At 34.2% G+C, this 23192-nt stretch overlaps 1 protein-coding gene across 3 annotated transcripts in view; it reads left to right on the top strand.

Annotated features, from left to right (window-relative positions):
• Positions 1-23192, top strand: part of LOC138698725 (serine/threonine-protein phosphatase 6 regulatory ankyrin repeat subunit A-like) — a 193841-nt gene that overhangs the window by 15911 nt on the left and 154738 nt on the right. For all 3 annotated transcript variants that reach the window (XM_069824948.1, XM_069824939.1, XM_069824957.1), the window contains exons 5-7: positions 8386-8589; positions 13692-13857; positions 22561-22689. In XM_069824948.1, coding sequence (XP_069681049.1) covers positions 8386-8589; positions 13692-13857; positions 22561-22689 — 499 coding nt within the window. The remainder of the gene's footprint in view (positions 1-8385; positions 8590-13691; positions 13858-22560; positions 22690-23192) is intronic.

The following is a 23192-nucleotide window of genomic DNA, read 5'->3' as shown; positions in this document are numbered from 1 at the left end:
AGTGGTGCACCAAGGACAATGCCTTTGTCACAGCTAAAAGAACAACAAACTGTGGTGCATCACCCAGTAGATGGGGACATTTGGGTGAATGCCATTAGTTTTTTTTTTGGCTATAATGGTTGATAAGCTCGAATGTAGCTGTGATTCTTTCAAATATCTTCACTGACTTTGGAAACATCTTCAAATAGAGACATATGTTCATCGGTCATTGATGTTTGTTTCTTTTGAATGGCAAGATGTTAGCATGCTTTCCATGTGGTAAAAGCCAGATCATTTTTGCATCTTCAGTTGCGTAGTAATTTTCTCTTTATTCATTCAGTAGCATTTATATAGTTTACATATTTTTCCAACTGCATTTCATTTTTTTTTTTTTTTTGCTTTCATTTTTTGTTTCTTTCTTTTTACATTTTTCAGTGTTCTTTCTCTTGATGGTTATGTTTTTGTTTCCATATTTTTGCACTGCCTACTTGAACACATCCATGCATCCGATGACTGCTTATACTGTCTGCTCATTCAATTGTCAAACATGTAACATGACCTATATATTATGTTTATATCCACAAGTGACTTCACTGAGCATTAGGAGCTGCCATCTAGTGACAGTTTTTTTCTATTCAATGAGTTGCTCAATTATAAAAGCTGCTGTGTGACAATTAAAAACAGTTTTCAAGTTAAAATGACAAGTTAAGTACTAGTAGAACGTTTTATGGAACTTGTAAGGTTAAGTTACTATCTTTGTTCTTAAAAATTGACGAAGACCATAGTATATTTGGTGCTGCCACCTACCATTTCAATGAAAGCATTTTTAGAATGGTCTTATGAGCAGGTAGTATAAGCAGCTAACAGATGTGTTGAAGCAGACAGTGATTTTTTGTAATTTATAAATGTATTTTATATCTTCTATGACTTTCGTTCTAATTTTAATATTACTGCTTTTATTACATATTATGGATGGATTAATAATACTAATTTCAGTTTATTATGGAATTACTTATATACTATATGTTTTAATGCTGTTGCTAATGCAAGTTCTTTTTTAAAGATTACAGAACCTCGACCAAGAGCTAGGTAGTGCGAGAAATATTCTTTGTATATTCCTGTTAATATCCCTTCTTCTGATTCTGTTCATTGTTGTGCCTCCTAAGCCTTTTTTTTTTTCGGTTGTAGAATTATTTGTACTTGTAGTAGTATGTCAATTGTGTATTTTGTGTTGAGACTTTTCTCAGTAGTGAAGTTTTGTATAGTTAAAGTGTGTAGTTCTTAATGAAAGAAGAAGTTACCTTCTGGAATAGTTTGAAAGCATCCTCTCACTTTTTGGATATTTACTTTGTCATTATCTTTTAACTTACAAAAGCCTTGCATTGCTAGATCTAGTCTCTTATATAATTCCATGGTTTGGAGTGTGCATTTATTTTATGGTGTAAGTATACTTACTTACTTACTAACAAATGGCTTTTAAGGAACCCACAGGTTCATTGCTGCCCTCACATAAGCCCACCATCAGTCCCTATCCTGTGCAAGATTAATCCAGTCTCATCATATCCCACTTCCTTCAAATCCATTTTAATATTATCCTCCCATCTACGTCTTGGCCTCCCCAAAGATCCTTTTCCCTCTGGCCTCCCAACTAACACTGTATGCATTTCTGGATTTGCCCATATGTGCTACATGCCCTGCCCATCTCAAACGTCAGGATTCAATGTCCCCAATTATGTCAGGTGATGAATACAATGCGTGCAGTTCTGCGTTATGTAACTTTCTCTATTCTCCTGTAACTTCATCCCCCTTAGCCCCAAATATTTTCCTAAGAACCTTATTCTCAAACACCCTTAATCTCTGTTCTTCTCTCAAAGTGAGACTCCAAGTTTCACAACCATACAGAATAACCAGTAATATAATTGTTTTATAAATTCTAACTTAAAGATTTTTTGACAGCAGACTAGATGACAAAAGCTTCTCAACCGAATAATAACAGGTATTTGTCATATTTATTGTGGGTTTAATTTGCTCCCAAGTGTCATTTATATTTGTTACTGTTGCTCCAAGATATTTGAATTTTTCCACCTCTTCGAAGGATAAATCTCCAATTTTTATATTTCCATTTTGTACAATATTCTGGTCTTGAGACATAATCATATACTTTGTGTTTTTGGAATTTACTTCCAAACCTATCATTTACTTGCTTCAAGTAAAATTTCCATGTTTACCAAGAAATGGATTCGGAACACCACAAAAACTGTGCTTCAGTGGCTGACCATGATAATATCTTTGAAAAATATTGGAGTGCAAGAGGTCAAATGACTTTATTGTCAAACGCCTGGCATTAGAAAACAACAAATCTTATCAATAGTCGATCTATTATCCCTAAGATCGCACTGATGATCCCCAATAATTTCATCTACATATAGAGTTAATCTTCTCAAAAGAATATTGGACAACATTTTGTAGGACGTTACCAAAAGTGATATTCCTCGAAAGTTACTACATTTAGTCTTGTCTCCCTTCTTAAAAATAGGTACAATTATTGATTCCTTCCATTGTTCTGGTAGAATTTCCTTTTCCCAAATTGCAAGTACAAGCTTATAAATTTCGCTACATAATGCACTTCCACCCTCTTGTATTAATTCTGCTAGAATTTGATCGATTCCTGGAGATTTGTACTTTTTCAGATTTTTTATTGCAATTTCGACTTCAGAAAGTGTGGGTTCGGATATAAATGGCTCAGCAGTTTGTATTTGAATTTCGTTCCAATCATTTCTATTTGGTCTATGTACATTTAGTAGTTGCCCAAAATAATTTTTCCATCTGTTCAGGATTGAATGAGAGTCTGCAAGCAAGTCACTCTCATCCTTGATCATGTTTACCCTTGCCTGATATCCATTCTAAAATTTCTTTATACCCTTATATAAATCTCGAATATTTTTATTCTTACTATTTGTTTCTACTCATTCAGTTTTTCCTTCAAGTAATCTTTCTTTTTATTCCTAAGTGTACGACTTGCTTCCCATCTTTCATTGAAATAATTATCTCTATTTGCCTCAACTTGATCGAGTAAGAATTTCAATTTTGCCTGTTTCCTTCTTTTTACTACCATGGAACAATCTTCACAAACCACAGTTTCTTTTTCTTAGTTTCATAATAACCTATGCTCTGCTCAGCTGCAATTTTGATTGTGATATTTTCCTATATGCTATTAACATGTAACTCTTTCTTAACTTTGTTGGAGCTTCCTAAAGTGGCAAATCTATTTGAAATTTCGGCCTTATAATACTGCTTAGTTTCCTTGTCCTTTAATTTCAGGATATTGAATCTACTAATATTAACTGGCTACTGATAGTCTTTCTCTTAATTCTCCAGTTACAAAATAATGGTCAGAATTACAGTCTGCCCCCCTGAAAGTTTGAATGTCTGCTATACTAGTATTTCTCCGTTTATCTATCAAGATGTGATCTATTTGGTTGTGTGTAAATCCATTCGGAGAAGTCCAAGTATATTTATGTATATCCTTATGGGGGAATGTTGTACTTTGACAATTAAATTTTTTGATGTCACAAAGTTGACTAACCTAACTTCATTGTCATTACTAGTTACATGTAGGCTCTCTTTTCCAATGATCGGTTTAAAAATATCCTCCCTTCCTACTTCAGCATTGAAATCTCCAATAAAATTTCAGTGCGCTATCTAGATGACTGATCAAAAGTGTGTTCCAAGAGTACATATGGATTAATATCATAATTGTATTTCATCCCACAGGATAGCTTCCTTAACAAAGAAAGTGAAGGCAATGGCAATAACTGATGGTTCAAACAATGTATCCTTATGGGGGAATGTTGTACTTTTGACAATTAAATCTTTTTATGTCGCAAAGTGGTCTAACCTAACTTCATTGTCATTACTAGTTATGTGTATGCAGTTTAATACAGTATATTGCGGATGAGTTCTGAATTTTGATTGTTCAAACAATAGCTGTTGTATTTTGGCATAGTAATTCAGTTTTGCTATTACCATACTGTCATTGCTTTAGCTACATCTCAAGTTAATGAGTATGTCTGTACTAATTCATCCCTCCCCCCCCCCCCCTTTGATTTGTCTGGTGATTTGTATAGTTACTTATTTTTTTTACAACTGGTCGCTATTTTATTTTTCTTGCCATATACATAGAATTCAATATGTGAGGTCCACATTACACGAATGTAATTGCTGACATGAAAATATACAAAATATAATTGAATATCTTCAGTAAAATATGTGAATCTATCAGTGGTATTAAAATACGTTAAATTAGTAAAACTAAGAATATAGCTGATATTTTTTTCAAATAAAGAAATAATAATAAAATCTGCTAATAGTTAATGGTTCAGGAAATACTTGCCACTTAGTTTGTATTGTATGAAAGTTAAAATTTTGCATCTGAGTATTTTGTAATAGTAATTTCTGTTTCTGTTGTTGTTACTTATCTTTTCACTTCCTACCATTTCCATGTGATCATATTTTTAAGTGGAGTTAGAACTCTTTAACTTTCTGATTTGGTGTCATTTGTAATAATATATTTAAACATTCAATGATATGTGTAGGTATTGCATCTTCACTACGCATTTGTTACATAAGTGTTCTACCTTCCTCTTAGTCTCCACATATGATCCACATATCTTAATGTGGTCTATCATCTGATATATTTTTCTGCCCGAACTCTTCTCCTGTCCACCATTCCTTCCAGTGCATCCTTCAGTAGGCAGTTTCTTCTCAGCCAGTGACCAACTAATTCCTTTTTCTCTTTCTGATCAGTTTCAGCACCATTCTTTCTTCACCTACTTTTTCCAACATAACTTCATTTCTTATTCAAGTAAGGAAAACTTTAGCTCTATTTCTGGTTATGAATTATGATGTTGATTTGTAGGCCTATATGAAAATGTTATTTATCATTGCAGTAAGATTTTAATAGTATGATTGTTTTCCATTCAGGCTGAATAGATAATTTTATTATCTAAATGGCATCCTTAGAAGTGATGTAATCACAGGAAATTGATCTTCAGTTGCAGGATGTTTTCTCCAGGAAAACCACTTCCTTGATGTAGGTTCTCTGATCTTCTGTAAGAAATTGATGCAGTGAAGGGAATGTTACGGTGTGTCTGTACATATGATGTAATTAGATGTTAGCCATGTCCAACTTTGAGATTATAACTTCACAAAATTCACTTCTGACTGCAAATTAATTACTTCATTATGTCATCTTACCAATATCACTGTTCAAACCAGGTACTAAATTAGGGGAATTGAGCATGAACTGAAAATGTGCACTCATAAATTTCGAGAACATTTCTTCTGTCGTAAGACACTTCATATAGTAGTATAGAGCCAAACATGATGCAGACTACTCATTCAATTCTATTCCTGAGGTTTGTCGTCTTCCTCTTCCTGCTCAGAGACAAATACAGATTGGTTCAGACATGTATTCTGTCTCTGTATTACATTAATTGATACCGCCACCTATCAATCAGTAGTTTTATAGTCTCTCTGAAATTCTATGTATAGGCACTCTCACTATGGCCGTACCATTGCGTTCTATATTTGTTTATTTCTTCTGTAATGCATTTCATATTCGGTTCAGTTTCATGATCTCTTAACAATTAGTCTGCCATTGGTCTTTGCATTTATACAGCCTACATTCCTTTGGCCATGATTGTTTGGCCAAACACCTGCATAGAATTGGAATATATCAATCCCCTAACTGTCCATTGTGCAACTCAAACCAAGAAATGGGTTCGGAACATCTCAAAATCTGTGCTTCAGTGGCTGGTCATGATAATATCTTTGAAAAATATTGGAGTGCAAGAGGTCAAATGCCTGGCATTAGAAAACAACAACAACATTCCTTTGGCTGATGTTATCAGGTTCATATTTCTTGTTTGTGTAATAAAACAGGTACAACCACAGTTTTATGAAATTCTAAATAGGTTTTTTTCTATACCAGCATTATAAACAGTTTTTTATCAGTAGTAAAAATCATGCACAAATGCCACATTATTGTTCTAATGCCTTAAAATACTACCATGCCAATTAAAATGTAATGACAGCATAATTTGTGCCATAAAATTAATTTTATTAAACAGTTTTCATATAATAATATTGCTACTATCATAACAACTCATTCTATATGACCGTGATATCAAACTACCCATCATTAAAAATTTGATATGTTATTTATTTGTTAATTGCTTTATAATGTTACATAGTTATTATGAGCTTTGCTCATTTCCTAAACATTGACTCATCCAATAAATATAACATTATAAACTAGTTTCATAATATACTTTTTTTTTCTTTTCTATTTTTAATTTTATTCTGGAATGTAAATAAATATCACAGCCATAATAGAAACATTAATTTTCTGAGGTTAATAAAAGCATGAGGATCTCCCTTGGTGTTCCAGTGGCTAGAGTGCTGGACTTATAATCCTATGAACTCAGCTTTGTTTCCTGGTATATCCCAGATTTATAAGTTGTTTTGGACGAGCCCATGGTTCAGGTAACACAGGAATTTTCTTTGGGAGCTCCGGTTTTCCTGTGGTATTCCAACAAGCAACCATCATCATCTCATCCGAGTATGAGTATAGTGTAGACTAGTCTTCTGTGGTGCACCTTGGGCAATGACTCTGTCGATAAATTGGTCTATACAACTGGCTTTATATGGGTGAATGACAAACAGTCAAGTACCCACCATTAGTTAAAAAAAATAGTGGTAGTGGTAGTTACAGTTATAGTGGTAGTGGTAAATAAATAAAAGAGACCATTTTTCTTATTTGTCCTTAGTAGACTTTCATTGCATGTTTACAGAGAACTTAAGTTCTACTTTTCAACACCTGTATGTACAAAGCAGGTAGAAATTAAATATATTTGTTTTGAGTAATAATAAATTACTGTAACATAAGGAAAATCATAGCATTCCTGTAGCCCTATTGAGTGATATCATAATTTTAATCATTACTAAGAGTTCATCTGGTTACTATGATAACTTTATACATTTACAGTGATTTGAACCTGCTTAAATGATATTCCTTTCAGCAGAATTCCTCCAGCTTTCCATCTGTAAAACATTTGATGAATCTCTTGGCTAACAATAAATGTAAACTTAACTCTTTAATGCATTAATGTTATAGAATTGTATTTAAGGTCATTTTTACTATTCTCTACGACAAATCTCCTGCCTATGGCAAGAGCCAATAGCAGATTGCTGCGATACTGGAACAAGAGTTCCTCATTGTGTTATCTTCGTCACTTCTATCAGTTTTATGAACACTGTGCAGTGTTTTGTTGAAAACGAGGACTTTACAAAGATGTTATACACAACTAGTAATATCCATGAGTGTATTCAAATATCATTGCAAGCATATGTTTTTTTATTATATGGCAAGTGTGGGACACTTCATTAAATAAAGCTAAACAAACTTACGAGTAGGGACATATCTTTGTATTGTATTGTATTGTATTGTATTGTATTGTATTGTATTGTATTTATTTACATTCGATGGTATTCATATATCACTTCACAGCTAGAATATGGAACATATCAAAAAAATCTTAATAGTACTACAATACTGAACAGTTTTAGAATATACTAGTATAACACAAGGGGTTAGTGTCGATACTTAATACAAGACAGTAATATTCATGCAGTGTTGTTGAATTAAATAAATTCACCTACTGAATAGGAAACTTGAGAAATTAGGTACTTCTTAATATGGCTTGATTCTTTATATCCATTGGGAAGCTAATTAAAAACTTTTACTGACATATAACGCACAATATACTTGTCGAAGGAGTATGCAAGTAATTTTTTTGACGGGTATTTATGCTATGAACTGTTACATTAATCACAGTCATTGTATGTGTACATTAGACTAAGTCACAAACTTAGAAGTATACCCTGATGCTTATGCATAATGTGTTATATTTATTACATTTACAATACCGTTTCAGAAAGAGAGTCATGTTTATTACAGGACACTACAAATAAAATATGTTGAAGTATTTAACATTTGCATCAGTGATATGGCTATAAACAAATTTCTAGTTCCATTTGTTTTTATCTTAGATACTGTTAAAAGTGTTAGTTTAGATCAATATAATATACATTTGCATCCTGATAAAAATCCCGTTTTTAGTGAACCTTAAATCTAGTTGTAGTTCCGAAATACACTGACTTGCGATTACTGCAGCTGTTGAAGAAATGCCTTCCAAGAAGCTGTTATTATTGAAAGGTCTTTATATTTATGACTTGTATGGATCATATAATTTGATGTATCACTAGTAAGTTGCATGTTAGGCTAATAACTTAATAGTACCGAGAAAATACAGAGTCACTTTCTTGTTTTGTTAACTGGTGCAGTTGTACACCCCTCTGCATGCAGCAGCTGCTAGTGGAAATGTCAGTGTGGCACAAATTCTTCTAGAGAGTGGAGCAGAAGTGGATGCACGGAATTCATATGGCAATACTCCACTCCATATAGCCTGTCTGAATGGCCATGCCAATGTGTGCACTGAGCTCTCATACTATGGTGCTGACATCAATGCTCTTAACTATAGAGGACAGGTGAGTGAAGTGTAGAGAATAACATGCTATTCTTTCCTACTTTGATCTCATTGCACGAGTAACTTAGTCAACTGATAGATGAGATTTTGATGTCTGGTAAATCCTGTGGGTAGAAGAGCTTTGTACTGGTGTTGTGGTTTCCATTATTTACCTTCATTCTTCTTTCGGTCCATTATTACCTATTAATTGTAGTCTCTACAACTATGAAAGGCCTAAGCTATACTAGCCACCAAGTGGAATGCAGGTGGCCAGAAGTGCGCTATAGTATGAAATAATCACGTGCTTCTGAGAACCAATCAGATTCAGTCGAGCTTTTTCTGTTGCGGAGGAAAGTTTCTCTCGTGAAGCTCTGTTTATTTGTTTTATTATTTCTATAATTATATATTTAGTGCTAAGTTAAAGTGGTGTAGTTTTGTAACAGTTGTGTAGTGATTAAAGATAATATGGCGAATGAGAATTCAAAGAGAGAAGTCCTGGAAAGCCAAGACAGGAGGCTGGTGTACTGCATCCATAACTCCTTCAAGCGCTCATGTTCCAGTAATTGACAGAAATTACAGGTGAGGCGAGATAAAGCCAAGAACAATGTGGCATAGTCAAGCTTTCATCCCTTGCAATAGACGCAAGGAAAAGAAATAAGTGTGTAATTTAGACGATTTTAATAAGGACATTTGAAGAGGTAAACTATTTGAAATGTATGACTGTAGTGTAGGCCTATATCCCACGGAAAAATTGGTTAGAGAGAGGGAAACACTGGGAAAACTATGTTCAGAATGACGAGAAATTACAGGAGGACTTTTTGAAGGAAGTACTGAAACCTGTAATTGTCAACCTTCAGGAGTCTGATTCTGACAGCGATTCCAGTGGGTCTTCAGAATAGGTAATTTTTAAAACTGTTAATGAAAAATGTAATTTATTTCTCTCTTAGCAAATTTTTTTTAAAGCTTCACCAAAATATTTACTTAATTTTTCAACACGTAAATAGTATTCTGAAGTAGATTATGTGTAGGCACTACATAATTGCATTATATTTAATGTGAAGAATTTCATTTTTCCAGTGGTGTAACTCAATCTAATTTTTTTGATATACTGAAATGTTATAGTTTCATTTTTTAATTAATTGAAAATATTATGTAAGTAATTTGTGACAAATTAAACTCAAAATTCAATTACAAGTTAACTAATCAATTGTTTTAATATATATCGTGAAACAAGCGATACTGTCAATACAGATGCTGTGAGGCAAAGAAAATTTTAGTGGGATTCATAGACATAAATGACAGTTCCAAGGCCTAAAAGCTTTAAAATTAACAAGGCCAAAATGACTGACTATTCATCCTACAACAGCATTAGTATGTCTATATTTTGCGTATACATTGGAACTAATATGTACAGTCTTAGAAACAATTGATGACACGACTCTTGGTGGTGAAAAAGTTTTTATTGTACCACTTACTTACACTAAATTTTTTTCTCGGGCACTTGTTCTAGCTACTTAGGGACGACATGCAACAAAACAGAACGAATGTTATTACCTCAACTAATGGTTTGCTTGTGAACCTGGTCACTCGTCCTCTGATCATGCACAGTGCATCCTTTACGGGACTTTGAAAATGTCTGTGTTCCATCAGTTATTTCTAAGACTGTACATACAGAATGCTCAGACATGGGATAAGTTCGTATTTTGACTCAATTCAAAGAAATACCAAACTGTAGCCATGTACAACAAGTTAAGAAAAGTTACTTTATATCCCTATTTACTGCTATGGGGTATGAATTAAACCAAATTTCATGTTACAAAAATGTGGTTGAAGTAAATAACATTGATGAAGAGTATCTGACACTGGTAATATTGATGTTCACTATGATGTGTGATAAGTTTTGCTCTTGTTGCTGTTAAGACAAGTTGTTACTTCTTAAAAATGTTCTCATGAGTGATGCTTTGTTGATGTCACTTGTGTGATGCAGACCTGTCTTCGGACAGTTGATTAAACAACAACAATGTATAAAACAACATTGTAATTAATACTAAACTTCACAAAATATATTGTTATTGAAAGTTATTTAATCATTAAGTGCACTGTATTTAAATTTTTTCGAATTTTCTGCCAAAACATTCCAAATCCAAAATTAAATTCCTAATAGTTCTAGAATACAATGTGGAATAGCTTAAAATTTATCATTAAAAACTTCAAAGAGGTGCAGATAAACCCTAAATCAAATATTGATATATTACAATAATTATAGTAACCTCAGTAAGTTTTTTTGTTCTCCTGCAAAATTTGTCCAGTTGAATTTGACACCTTTTGGAAACAAGCTGCACATATACGAGTATTAATGTTGTCTCTCATCTGATATTTTCTTCTGCCCCAAACTTTTTTTCCCTGTTCATCATCCCTTCCAGTGCATCCTTCTGTAGGCGGTTTCTTCTTAGCCAGTGATCCATTCAATTTCCTTTTCTCATCCTGAGCAGTTTCAGCATTATTTTTCACTCACTCTGTCTGACTACAGAGATTCATTTCAGGTTTAATGTTACATATTTGAGGAACATGTTCTTTGTAAATTTAATGTAGGCCTATGGAACTCAATATTAACTACGTCCAAACTTCAATTTCCTGGACACTATAAAAATTGTTTTGTTATTTAGGGGTTACTGTTGTATTGAGGGGTTTTCAAATTTTGCCCAAATTTATGTTCTGAAAGAGAATTAGTAGAAATAAGTATAAAACAATGTTACATGCCATGAAATAGCATTTACTCCCATTTGAATACCGAATTAAGGAAGTCATGTAAACTTGATAACACACCAAGAATTAGATTCACCAATGGGAGCAGATTTTTCTTCTCTGGCTACTGTCTTAAAAATAAATCACATATCAGTTTTTAAAATGTTATAGCCAACTATTGCTTGCGTAGAAGTTCGAATCATCAAGTTCACTGACAAAATTAAGCACTTCTTGACACACAATAGGGCCTGCTGTAGGAATGTGCCTTTATTTCATTAAAGAACTTTAAGGTAGCAGTGCCAATGTCTTTTGCTGCTGAAATTTTTAAACGCTTAAGTTCAGATTTAATTTCACCACTTGCTACACTGTCCTCTATTTCCTTGCGTTTGCTTATGAATGTTGCAGGTGTTGACTGCACAAACCTACACTTTTTAGCCATTTCATTCTGCTTCAATCCCCTATCTAAATCACAAAATTTAGCTAATTTATTCTCCAAATTTTTTATATATATATATATATATATATATATATATATATATGCCTGTCATCATTAACAACTAATCTCAAATGTTGAAGTTGCCCAACGGCCAGGAAAATGGTGGCAGAAATCATAAAGGCAAATACTCTTAAGAATTTTGCGCCCTTGAAGCAGGTAGAGTTCTATTGTAACACATTATTTGCACAGAATGTCAAGGTCAGTCAAATAAGTATGAAATACGGAAGGGGTGATCGTATGAGGAAGACGAATAAAGTACATAAGATGTGTTAATGATATGGCGCTATTAGTAGAAGAGAAGATGATACTAAGGGATATGCTACTGGAGTGAAATGACAGCTGTGAGCACTATGGGATGAAGACAAATGCAAATAAGATGAACACAGCAGTGAAACAAATGGACAGCTTCAAATATTTTAAGTGTACTATTAAAGTAGTAGTATCTTGAGCTGCTGCCAGGAAGTCAAAAGGAGGACAGCAATGGAATAGAGAGACTTTAATAGGAAAAGAAGCATTTTCTGCGTACCTTAACAAAACGAAATGAAGAGACTAGTGAAGTGCTTTGTGTGGAGAGTGGCATTATATGGGGCAAAAATTTCGATATTACGACGAAGTGAAGAAAAACGACTGGTAACATTTTAAATGTGGATATGGAGAAGAATGGAACGAGTGAAATGACAGACAAAATAAGAAATGAAGCTGTGCTAGAAAGAATGATGCTGAAACTGATCAGGAAGAGAAAAAGGAATTGGCAGGTTCACTGGCAAAAGAGAAACTGCCTACTGAAGGATGCACTGGAAGGAATGGTGGACAGGAAAAAAGTTTGGGACAGAAAAAGTTATCAGATAATAGGCAGCATTAAGTAAAATATTATGAGGATCGTGCATAGAAATGTGATGATCCACCAAAACTAAGAATTGTAAAGTTGGCTGACAAATATCAAATCGTATCACATCATAAGAATCATATGCAGAGGCGAAGAGGGAAGATTGGAGGATGCTGGGTTTGCAGTAAAGGACCTGCTCTTGGGGAGAAAAGTATGAATGAATGAAGCCTATATCGAGTTGACATAAAACATATAAACACTAAGAAAATATCTTTACATGCTCACTCACATTTGTGTTTCCATGTGTATTGAGAATATTGTTCTTTGCTGCTCTCGAAATGGGCATAGGCAGGACAAACATGTTTGCCTGGGATCCAGGACAGCCTCACCGAGAGCTGGGTGTGTGGCAACCCTGCTTGGAATGTTGATTATCATCAACAGATTCACTGTCCTTTTTAAATCACATGCACCAGGTAAAAACTGTGGTTTTTGCTATGTTCATCCCCAGAATCCCTTTTAAAATACCAGAAGTTTCTGTGAAAGACTTTTCAGTTTTCAAGCAGAATTTAATGCGAACACATTACTTTGTTGTTGAATTCATTTCTCATTTATGCAAAATCGTCATATTACAGTAATACACCCTCACAAAACTGGTTGCAATCTTGCACTGCAGTGCTGTAGAAAAAGTTCTTTTGGAATATAGTTTATGCATAGAATAGACTTGTTTCTTCAACCCTCAGATTCTTTTTAATGTTTAGCAGTGTCATACCTTATTTTGGAACTTTAATCACATTTGTATAAGTTGAGACTATTTTTGTGAAGAATACATTTTGGTTGTTTGAAATGAAATAAAATCTTTGTAGTGATACATCATTCCTTCCTTCCTCTTGATTGAGTATATTTGATGAGATGCTTTAATCCTTGTTATAGGAGACTAAAAAGCATGTATTTTAGATTGAGATTCCTATATCTTATTGTAATACTTGCATTAAAATGACTATGTATATGAAAATTTCGTTTAGAAGATGTATCTTAGATTCTGATTGTTTTTCTGCAGACTCCACTGCACATAGCGGCTGCATCAACACATGGTGTGGGGTGCCTTGAAGTTCTCATTAAGGTGGGAGCTGATATAAATGTTCAAAGTGAAGATGGAAGAACGCCACTTCATATGACTGCAATTCATGGACGATTCACCCGTTCAAAAACTCTCATCGACCACGGTAATCATATGTACCTTAGCAAAGCCTAATACATTTACATGCATAACAGACACATTTTTTCTAAGTTTTGCAACAAAAATAATTCAGGGCTATTTTTTATGTGACGAAGTCAAATGTGCCAGACATACTAAAGCATCATCTCAAATTCTTTGAGAACAATCGATGGCATGATTCCAAACAAAGTCTCTGAGATATATATATATATATATATATATATATGTATATATATTGATTGTTAGATACTACAGAATATACGGCTTTAAAAAGTCACCAGTCATACAAAATATTGTAATTCACGAAATGAAACAGAGATACAGTACAGCTAACTTAAAAAATACAGCTAACTACTGCTACTATCAACACTATCTTACCTCATTCACTATCAGTGTCAGCATCACTGCCATTCTCCATGACAGATTTACATTTCTCCTCATCTTCGTCCCATAAAATGTTTCTGAGACATCAGCAGCATCTGATAAGTCAGTCTTCAAACAACTTCTTGTCATTATAGCTGGCATTATCATGTTCCAAGCTCCTTGTTATCCAGTCACGCATCATTTTGATAGTCCACCTGGGGCCTATTCCACAAAGGTGTGGTGTTGTACATTACAAGTAAATTCTCTAGGAAGTAGTACAAATACTAGAGTTTCTGTCCCAAAAAAAGTTTTCTACAGTTTTACTTTACCACTCTATACTTAAAATTACCAGTGAAGTTTCATGATTGTGTTCCATAAAAGTACTAGCATTTGTAACTTAATAGTGATTTGTCAAGTATTTTCTACCAATGAAAGAAGACTAAAATTCATACATGTACTAATCTTATTTAAATATATTTATTTCATAATTTAAGATATATTTTGATAAATATGTGGTCTAGAACATCTTTTCTTTATTCTATTTCTTTCAAAAGAAATAATTTCATTTCCTTTGACACCATTTCAACAATTCTGCAGTCTTTCCAATTTCATAACAATTAAGTTTGACAGGTGAAAATCATTATTAGCAGTATCTGTTGGCTAATAGCCTATGGAAAAATATCACGGAGCATTATGCAGGGATCACAGAAGAATATAATGATAATGATAAGAAAGTAAATTATTCATTATCAAACAAGTAAACTTAAAATAAATAATATTTGCAGGGTTACGAAATTCATAGAAATATTACAGTACTACAATTCTTTGCTGTATAACCTACCTTAAAATACGACATCACGATTAAGGAGAAAAACATAACCAAATTTGATTAAAGAAATTCGGAGATAAAGAGCTGTTTCATGTATGTTTATTGATATGAGGTCATTTGTAAAGGTTAATTGGTAATGTACAACACGCTTTAATTCTTTCGTGTAACAGAAAGATACAACTCCATACTTTACAACAACTTTCATAGTAATTTGTGGAATAGGCTTCTGACATCCATTGTGTAAAGAGTTTTATGACACAAAGGTATGTTGTACATTAGGGTACAAATAAATTCTCTAGTAAGTAGTAAAAATACTAGGGTTTCCATTCCACAGAAGACTTTTATACAGTAGTACTTTACCACGCCATACTTACAAATTACTAGTGAAGTTTGATGAGTGTGTTCCACAAAATTACTAGCATTTTTAACTTACTAGTGAATTGTCAAATATTCTCTACCAGTGAAAAGAGACTAATGCGATTTAAATATATTTATTTCATAATATTAATATATATTTTGATAAATATGTACAATAGAATATCTTTTCTTGCGTCTATTTCCTTCAAAAGAAACAATTTCATCTCCTTTGACACCATTTCAATCATGTTGCAGTGTTTGTAATTTCGTAAGAATTAAGTTTGGGGGTGAATTTCGTTATTAGTGGCATCTGTTGGTTAATATGGAAAACTATCAAGGAACATTATACAGGGACTGCAGAAGAACATTATGATAATAATAAAGAAGTAAATGTTTCATTATTAAGGAAGTAAACTAAAATAAACAACACTGCAGGGTTACGAAATTCATAGAATCTACGAATTTTTTATGTATAATTTAACCTACCTTAAAATACATTACAATAAGAGAGACAAACATAACCTAATTCGATGAATGAAATAACGAAGATAACCATCTGCCTCATGTTAGGACGTATAGTTTGACAACTTCAAGTGAAACCCCGTAAAACACGCCAACTTCTGGAGTCTCTCTCTTTCTTTCTTCTCTCTCCCTCGCTCCTCGTCATTCAGTCACCAATCACCACGTAAATATCTGAGATGGTGTGTGTGGGCATCGCGACCAATAGAAGAACCACTCTCCAGTATTACCACAATAACAGATTCTTCATTTTTGCCTCGACTGTCGGCTAGGAAGGTTCCATTATGTTAGCATTGCAGGAGCTAGTCAACTTTTAATGCTTTTGTTAGCAGGTTTGGCAAACTGTGAGTGGACCTGCAAGTACATTGTGCATAGTGCTCTCTCCCTTCCCCCTGTGCTTTCTCACTTGCTTCTCCCCAAGACAGCCAATGCTCACGTAGTAACTCGGTCAGGGTTTCAATTTGATTTGTCAATCTATAGTATGTTTATTGATATGAAGTCACTAGTAGCAATTCATTGGTAATGTACAACACACTTTAATTCTTTCATGGAACGGAAAGAGACAACTCCATGCTTACAACATCTTTCGTCAGTAATTTGTAATGTACAACACCATACATACAGAACGATTATACTACACTGTCCACACTCAATCATGCACCATATCTTCACTTTTCTTGAACTCTTACATGAATACCTTTAAGTAGGCCCTAATTTAAGCTTTGCCATCCTGTTTCTTTTAAAGAGTACAGTAATAACTTCCTTCTAGCTAATATTATTGCTAGCATCTCTGTGTAACACATTTTCTCGCAAAATGTTTTTGCATATTAGTGTTTTTTTTTTTTTTTTTACAGTTGTTTTCGTCAACATATCAAAGACAATCGGTATATGATCTGCATTTTCTATTTGTGACAACAGACAATATTGTTACTTTTTTCAGTTGAATGATGAATTTATGAAATTCTATTATTTTATGTTCGAAGTCTTGTGGCATCTGGTGGCAAATGAGTATTCGTTTACTAAGCAAAAGTTCATTTCTTATAAAAGAACAGACCCAGTCTCTGCTTGCTTTAGATGTCCATATTTGTTGCGATTTCATATGCTATATAATTCATAAGTTATAAATGCTGGATACATTAAGAAGATTGGTTGATTGATTGATTGATTGATTGATTGATTGATTGATTGATTGATTGATTGATTGATTGATTGATTGATTGATAATTCAGCATTTTATGTCAGACTGCATTTCCATTCCATTATTACGTAATTCCATTACAAATTGCAGTACATTTTCTATTTCTGAATACTTAACCACCTTTTGGGCCATGATTTTTTTTCCCCTGGAGTTTCTAAAAGAAGATTTTATTTCCACTATTTGCTCACATTTGGCTTGACTTGGCTTTTCAAGAGCCGGATCCAGAATGGGTCCATACACTTATTAGGCTTAAGTGGCTCATTATGTGCTCTATGTACCGAGTGTACGAGAAATGTCGTTCAGTAATCACAGGTCGTGATAAAGCAGATCAAGGCAATTAAAATTTGGATTGAAACCAACTCTCTAACTCACAATTTTGACCCCAAGTCAAATGGGGACAAGTGATACGACGTTTTAGGCAAGGACGACAGCCTAAATATTACTGTAAATGCCTCTAAAGGAGTCCCCATGACTTTTCAAATCACTTTTATGTTATCATCATCTTCCTAACTGGTTATAGTCCTAGAAGGACTGTTCGGTCTAGAAGTTTTCCTGCCATCTCTTCACAGGGCAACCCAGTCATCTTTTCCCTGTTGGTCTGTACTTCAAGATTGCTCGAGGAATCCTTGTTCTAGGTGTTGTGCCTTGTTGTTGTTAGGCACAACTTTGTTGTGGCCGATGCTAAATTAAATTCTGACACCAAATTATTATGTTGTGGTTCTGCCCTACCAAGCATTATTTTTGTCAAGGTATTTCTGATACCAGTTTCTTATTGTTTACGTTAGGATATTTCAGGATGGTAATGGTCGAGCTATTATCTTAACTAGGTACTGCGTATTGAAGAACAGGATCACAGGTTGGATGAGGCTCAAAGAATATCAGCTTAATCAAATCAGATAAGTCACTTCACTGGTTATACTATAATATATTGTAAAACTTTCTTATATACATGAGTTATACATTTAGCTATTTAGCTATGTTATGAATAGTTGCAAAATGTTTAACAGGTCTAGTTAGTTATGTATATTTCTTGTTACTTTACTTGACTCTACTTTATTTAACCAATAAAAGAGAATCTAGGATATACCTACTTGGTATACCTACTCAGTTACATGAGTTTAAATGAAAACAAAATGGTAAAATAATTCATTGATTATATTTGAATGCAGTTGATTAAACAATGAAATAATATGGAAACTTCAGTGCATTAGCTTGGTTACGTAAGGTGCAATTAGTCGAACAAACTTCTGAAACAATGCAAAATCATTTAAAGAATTTGTCTACAAAGGCGTTTGTTGACTCAGGTACCATTCGGCTTGGATGCCCGAATACTGGTAATAATATTGCCCATCAAAATATCTCGTGAGGTAGTACCATTCAAAAACCTCGGAAGAATCCATTATGTCTTAAATAAATGCGATCAAAGTAGAACTTTGAAGTATACACAGTTCACTGAATTTCAAGCACTGATATTTCCTTATTATATTCTATGTAGTATAATTTACTCTGACACTAGTAGAATTTAGTATATCACTCTCGACACTAGTAGCAATTGGTATAAGATGAAATATTATAACTTACAGTACATGAGACGAAAGTAGGGTTGACGATGGTGGACACCATGGTCCCGGCTTCTGTTGGTTGACTTACATGCTTCTCACCGTCTTCTGACTTGCGACCACAAAACTGACTGATCTGTTCGAAGTGAGCACTCGAAAGAGGAAGGGCGCGCCTGTGGAGGCCTTTGGTATTTATGAGTTCGGTCACATCATGACGCTATTCGGGCCGCGAGAAAAAGCGTGGCTACTGCTGAGATGTATATCGTATACGCCAGTTTTACTCTCAACGCAAACGCTGGATTTGCGTTAATTTAACATACAGAAAATAATGGATTTTCCTGCTATCAGCTGATTTCAATATGGGTTTGAAAGCAAGAGAGGACTATGGAACAATCTAATCATGCACGCGTCCTAGCGCGTGGAAGATAAAGCTAGGAAACGCTGACTTTGCTCTCCCCACTAGCTCGACAATGCGAGTCCAGATATGGCGTCTTATATGCAAACGCATACTGTTCGTCAAGGACTTGCATATACATGGTGCTGTCCGTAAAACTTGCTATGAAATATCCCTTAAATTAGCGGGGCATAACATAGGCATACGCATGACATGGTGAAGCCATTTGCCTTGATATTGATGAATATATTGCAGTACAGTTTTCATTTCCAGTTCTTGTAGGATGTCGTCATTTCTTATATGATCCCATTTAGTGTATCCTGCTGTTCGGCACATAAACTTCATTTCACTGGCAGTAATTCTATTTTCATCGCTTTTTCTTAAGGTCCAAGTTTCACTGCCTTAACAGAGGACAGGTCTTGCTAAGGTCTTGTACAGATGAGTGTGGGTATGTTTCTGGACTAAAGAAGATTTCGTTATACTGTTGATAATGCCTGTGCAGATTTATTGAATTTAAACATTTTTTGTTAGATATCTAGATGAGGTAGAAAGGAAAGCTTGAAACCAAGATAACTGAATTCATTAACCCTTTCTAAAATGTTACCATTTAAACAAATTTTGCTTCGTACAGGTTCTTTGCTGCAAAATGCCATTAATTTTTTTTTTTTCTTGGATATTTTCATGTGATATTTATCAGCTATTATTTTTTAAACTATAGACTGATCGTTGTAAATCATCTTCTGAAGTGGCTAGCAAAACCAAATTGTGTACACATGTTGTCAACAGTGATTATGATGTAAGTTACACGAGAACAGTAGGTATCTGTTGACCCACACTCCACATTATAAGAACCAGCAGCACAGGATGTGAACAAACCACGAGAAAGAGCACCCAATTGGTAGCATTATTTAAAGCTTCTCCGATTATGGTGTGGACTTGTTTCATTATTGCATTGTTATGGAAACGTACAGTTCAGTGGAGTACTGTTACAACCTGGATGAGAGTGGTAATTGTTCCAATGTTGTACGCAATCATAGTTGCCAATTTAGAGATGGAATAAACTGTTCTTTTTAAGATACAGTTTCAACTGTAACTGTTTCATGAACGAAGCTGTTCCAAAATAACAGTTTCAAAGAAACAGTTTCATAAGAATATGTTTTCAACATCAGTGCCAACTGTTCCAAGTGTTCCAACTGTTTCAACCTCTGATCTGCTTCGGGAACATGTTTCATAGCTCTTGAATCATCTTTAAATGAGCTATTCAGTGTATTATGATAACGAAAGACAGTTTTCGTAGGTTACTGTTAAGGGTACAGTAAATAATTACAATTCAAAATAAATCGATTTTAATAAAAATAACGAATATAACCCTAGGAGAGTAACGGTTAGCGCATCTGGCCGCGAGACCAGGTGGCCCGGGTTCGAATCCCAGTCAGGGCAAGTTACCTGGTTGAGTTTTTTTCTGGGGTTTACCCTCAACCCAATATGAGCAAATGCTGGGTAACTATCGATGCTGGACCCAAGACTCATTTCACCGGCATTATCACCTTCATCTCATTCAGACGCTAAATAACCTGAAATGTTGATACAGCATCGTAAAATAAGCTACTAAAAAAATGATGGCAGCTGATGATATTTTTCACAGTATATTAATAATTAACACTATGTTAGGGCACCATGAACATATTCTCCATCAATGGACAGCTAATAATTAATATCAGATTTATTAGGGAATTTGATTCATACAATTAAATTGCGCGATCCTACATAGGCTACTGTTGCACGAAGGCCGTGTGGAACATGGATAATATTATATCTACTTTCTATTGGAGGTCAATGATAGCGCTATACATGGCCTTTGCAGACAACAAAGAAGATGAAAACTGTTTAGAAATTGAACTGTTTATCTCTTGGAACCATGTGGAACGTTGAAGTGATCACTGGAGCAGTGTAACACTCTTTGGAACAGTTGGAACAGGTATTGTATCGAAACAGTTTCAAATAAACTGTTCAGCTTTTTTTACCTATCTCTAGTTGCCATGTGTTTGAATGACTGGACATGAATACATGAGGAAAATGGGTATGGTTGGTGCCCACCAACTCAAGATTGTGGTCGTCCAATGGATTGCCGAACACCTCAGTTAGAGAAGAGGGATCTGGCAATGATCAATGAGGATAATACTTTGAGCATGCTCCATATTGCTTGAACAATTCAAGTGCATCTGTCTCGTTCATGATATTCTGAGGGAGAAAGATCTGTATCCATACAGATGCACTCATACTCAGCATTGTATGGAGGATGAACGTCAGATTTGCATACAATATTTTAATTGGCTATTAGAGATGCACAGCAGAGAGGAGGACCTCCTGACAGGAATACTAAGGTCTGATTTGGCCTCATTTAGAAGGGAAGTTGTGTAAAACGGTGTTCTATTGCTTTTTGTATTGCTGTTACAGATTATGACGAGTTACGGAGAAATTGTGAAATGATGGTAGGACACTAGAAATATACCGAGAAAATCTACTCCAGTACCATCTTTGTTCTCTTCAATTTCAACTTGATAATATCAAGATTCAAACCCAAGTCTCCTGTGTTTACTGTTTGTTCAATGATGTGTGCATTCGAAATGCAATCGACTAGTTTTGTGAATATTTTAATCTTGTAGAAAAGTGGAATGCTGGTAATGTTTTGCAAGTTCTGACTGTTTCAATTTTCGGACACCAGATCTAGTTTCAAGGACACTGTTGGCATAGTGGACCTAACGAAATAGACTTCTCTTACGAAGTAATTAAGTGGCAATTGCTATTCATATTGGATACTTCAATTATCTAAATGTTGCTTATTGTTCATCTATAAGTTGAATTTCAAAAATAGAAATACAGTAAAATTTCTTTCATATCTTTCATTTTTCACACTAACACGTTTTTCTCTGAGGTCCTTGCAGAATTCCTATACTTTCCATGTTTATTTTAGATACACGTTTTTCGCTTATTACACTTACACGATCATATTTTAAACCTTAGGAAATATGAAACGATAATTATACTTTCCAAATCTTGTCATTTAATGACACTGCTGCTACTTTAGAAACAGTGAAACATTTTGTGACACATGATGATGTAACTGAACAATTATACAACAGTTATCACAATTTAAGGGTATTGTTTATTCTTTAAGGGCAAACAATCCAAAATAACTGATTTCTTTTTGTAAAATGAATGAATTAATCAATGGATAAGCCTGTTAAGTCCCCCATACTTAATTAACACTCTGTTTGTATATGTATAGGCCTATATAGTATATATGTCACTAATCACAACCACAGTTACTGAGTGTGAGCGCATGATTAAGGCGAGACTGCTGATTTCCTTATGTTTACATTATCATTACATTCTTCCCAATCTACAGAAGACCTTTTCATATTTGTTTTCATGAAGTTTGGTGAAGGTCGAGAATATGTTTTGTAAAAATAATTTCATTTTGTGTACAGGTGCTATTGTAGACAGCACAGATAAGGATGGATGCACAGCACTACACATAGCTGCACTCTATGGCCATGAATTACTTAGTGGAACTCTGCTGGCGTTTAGAGCAGATCCAAACAAGCGTGGTTATGAAGGTACAATATTGAAAATTATTATTACATTTATATTTGCACTATGTAGGAGAAAAAGTAGACTGAAAGAATTGCAGATTGTCCTAAATAAGACAGCCTGCTTATATTTATTTACATTATTCTCTGTTAACCATAAGAAGAAATGTAGCAAAATACAAAGTGCCACTTGTAATATTATTACATGTTCAGAATATGAAAACCACTGCTGTATAAGATATTGACAGTGTATAGACTTTACAACGAACTCACATTCTCTTTGTAACCAATTGGAAATTTTCTCCCTCTCTTTTCCTAGCACACTTACATTTGATTGAGTCTGCATAATGTTCTTAAAAACACTTTTAAGTAGTTGTTTTGGATTTTAGAATACCTTATGATCTGTATGGTCTGTTTTTCAGTACATGTTGATACAGAGACTGCAGACTAATTTACTAATAGCCAGCAATAGTCATAATAGTCAATAATGGATGGTAGATGTACCAATATAGATTCTCCCAGAGTCACTG

The sequence above is a fragment of the Periplaneta americana genome, chromosome 1, assembly GCF_040183065.1.
Source record: "Periplaneta americana isolate PAMFEO1 chromosome 1, P.americana_PAMFEO1_priV1, whole genome shotgun sequence".
In the NCBI taxonomy this organism is placed as follows: Eukaryota; Metazoa; Arthropoda; class Insecta; order Blattodea; family Blattidae; genus Periplaneta; species Periplaneta americana.
The sequence above is the reverse complement of the archived record's forward strand: the minus strand, read 5'-3'. Positions and strand labels throughout refer to the sequence as shown.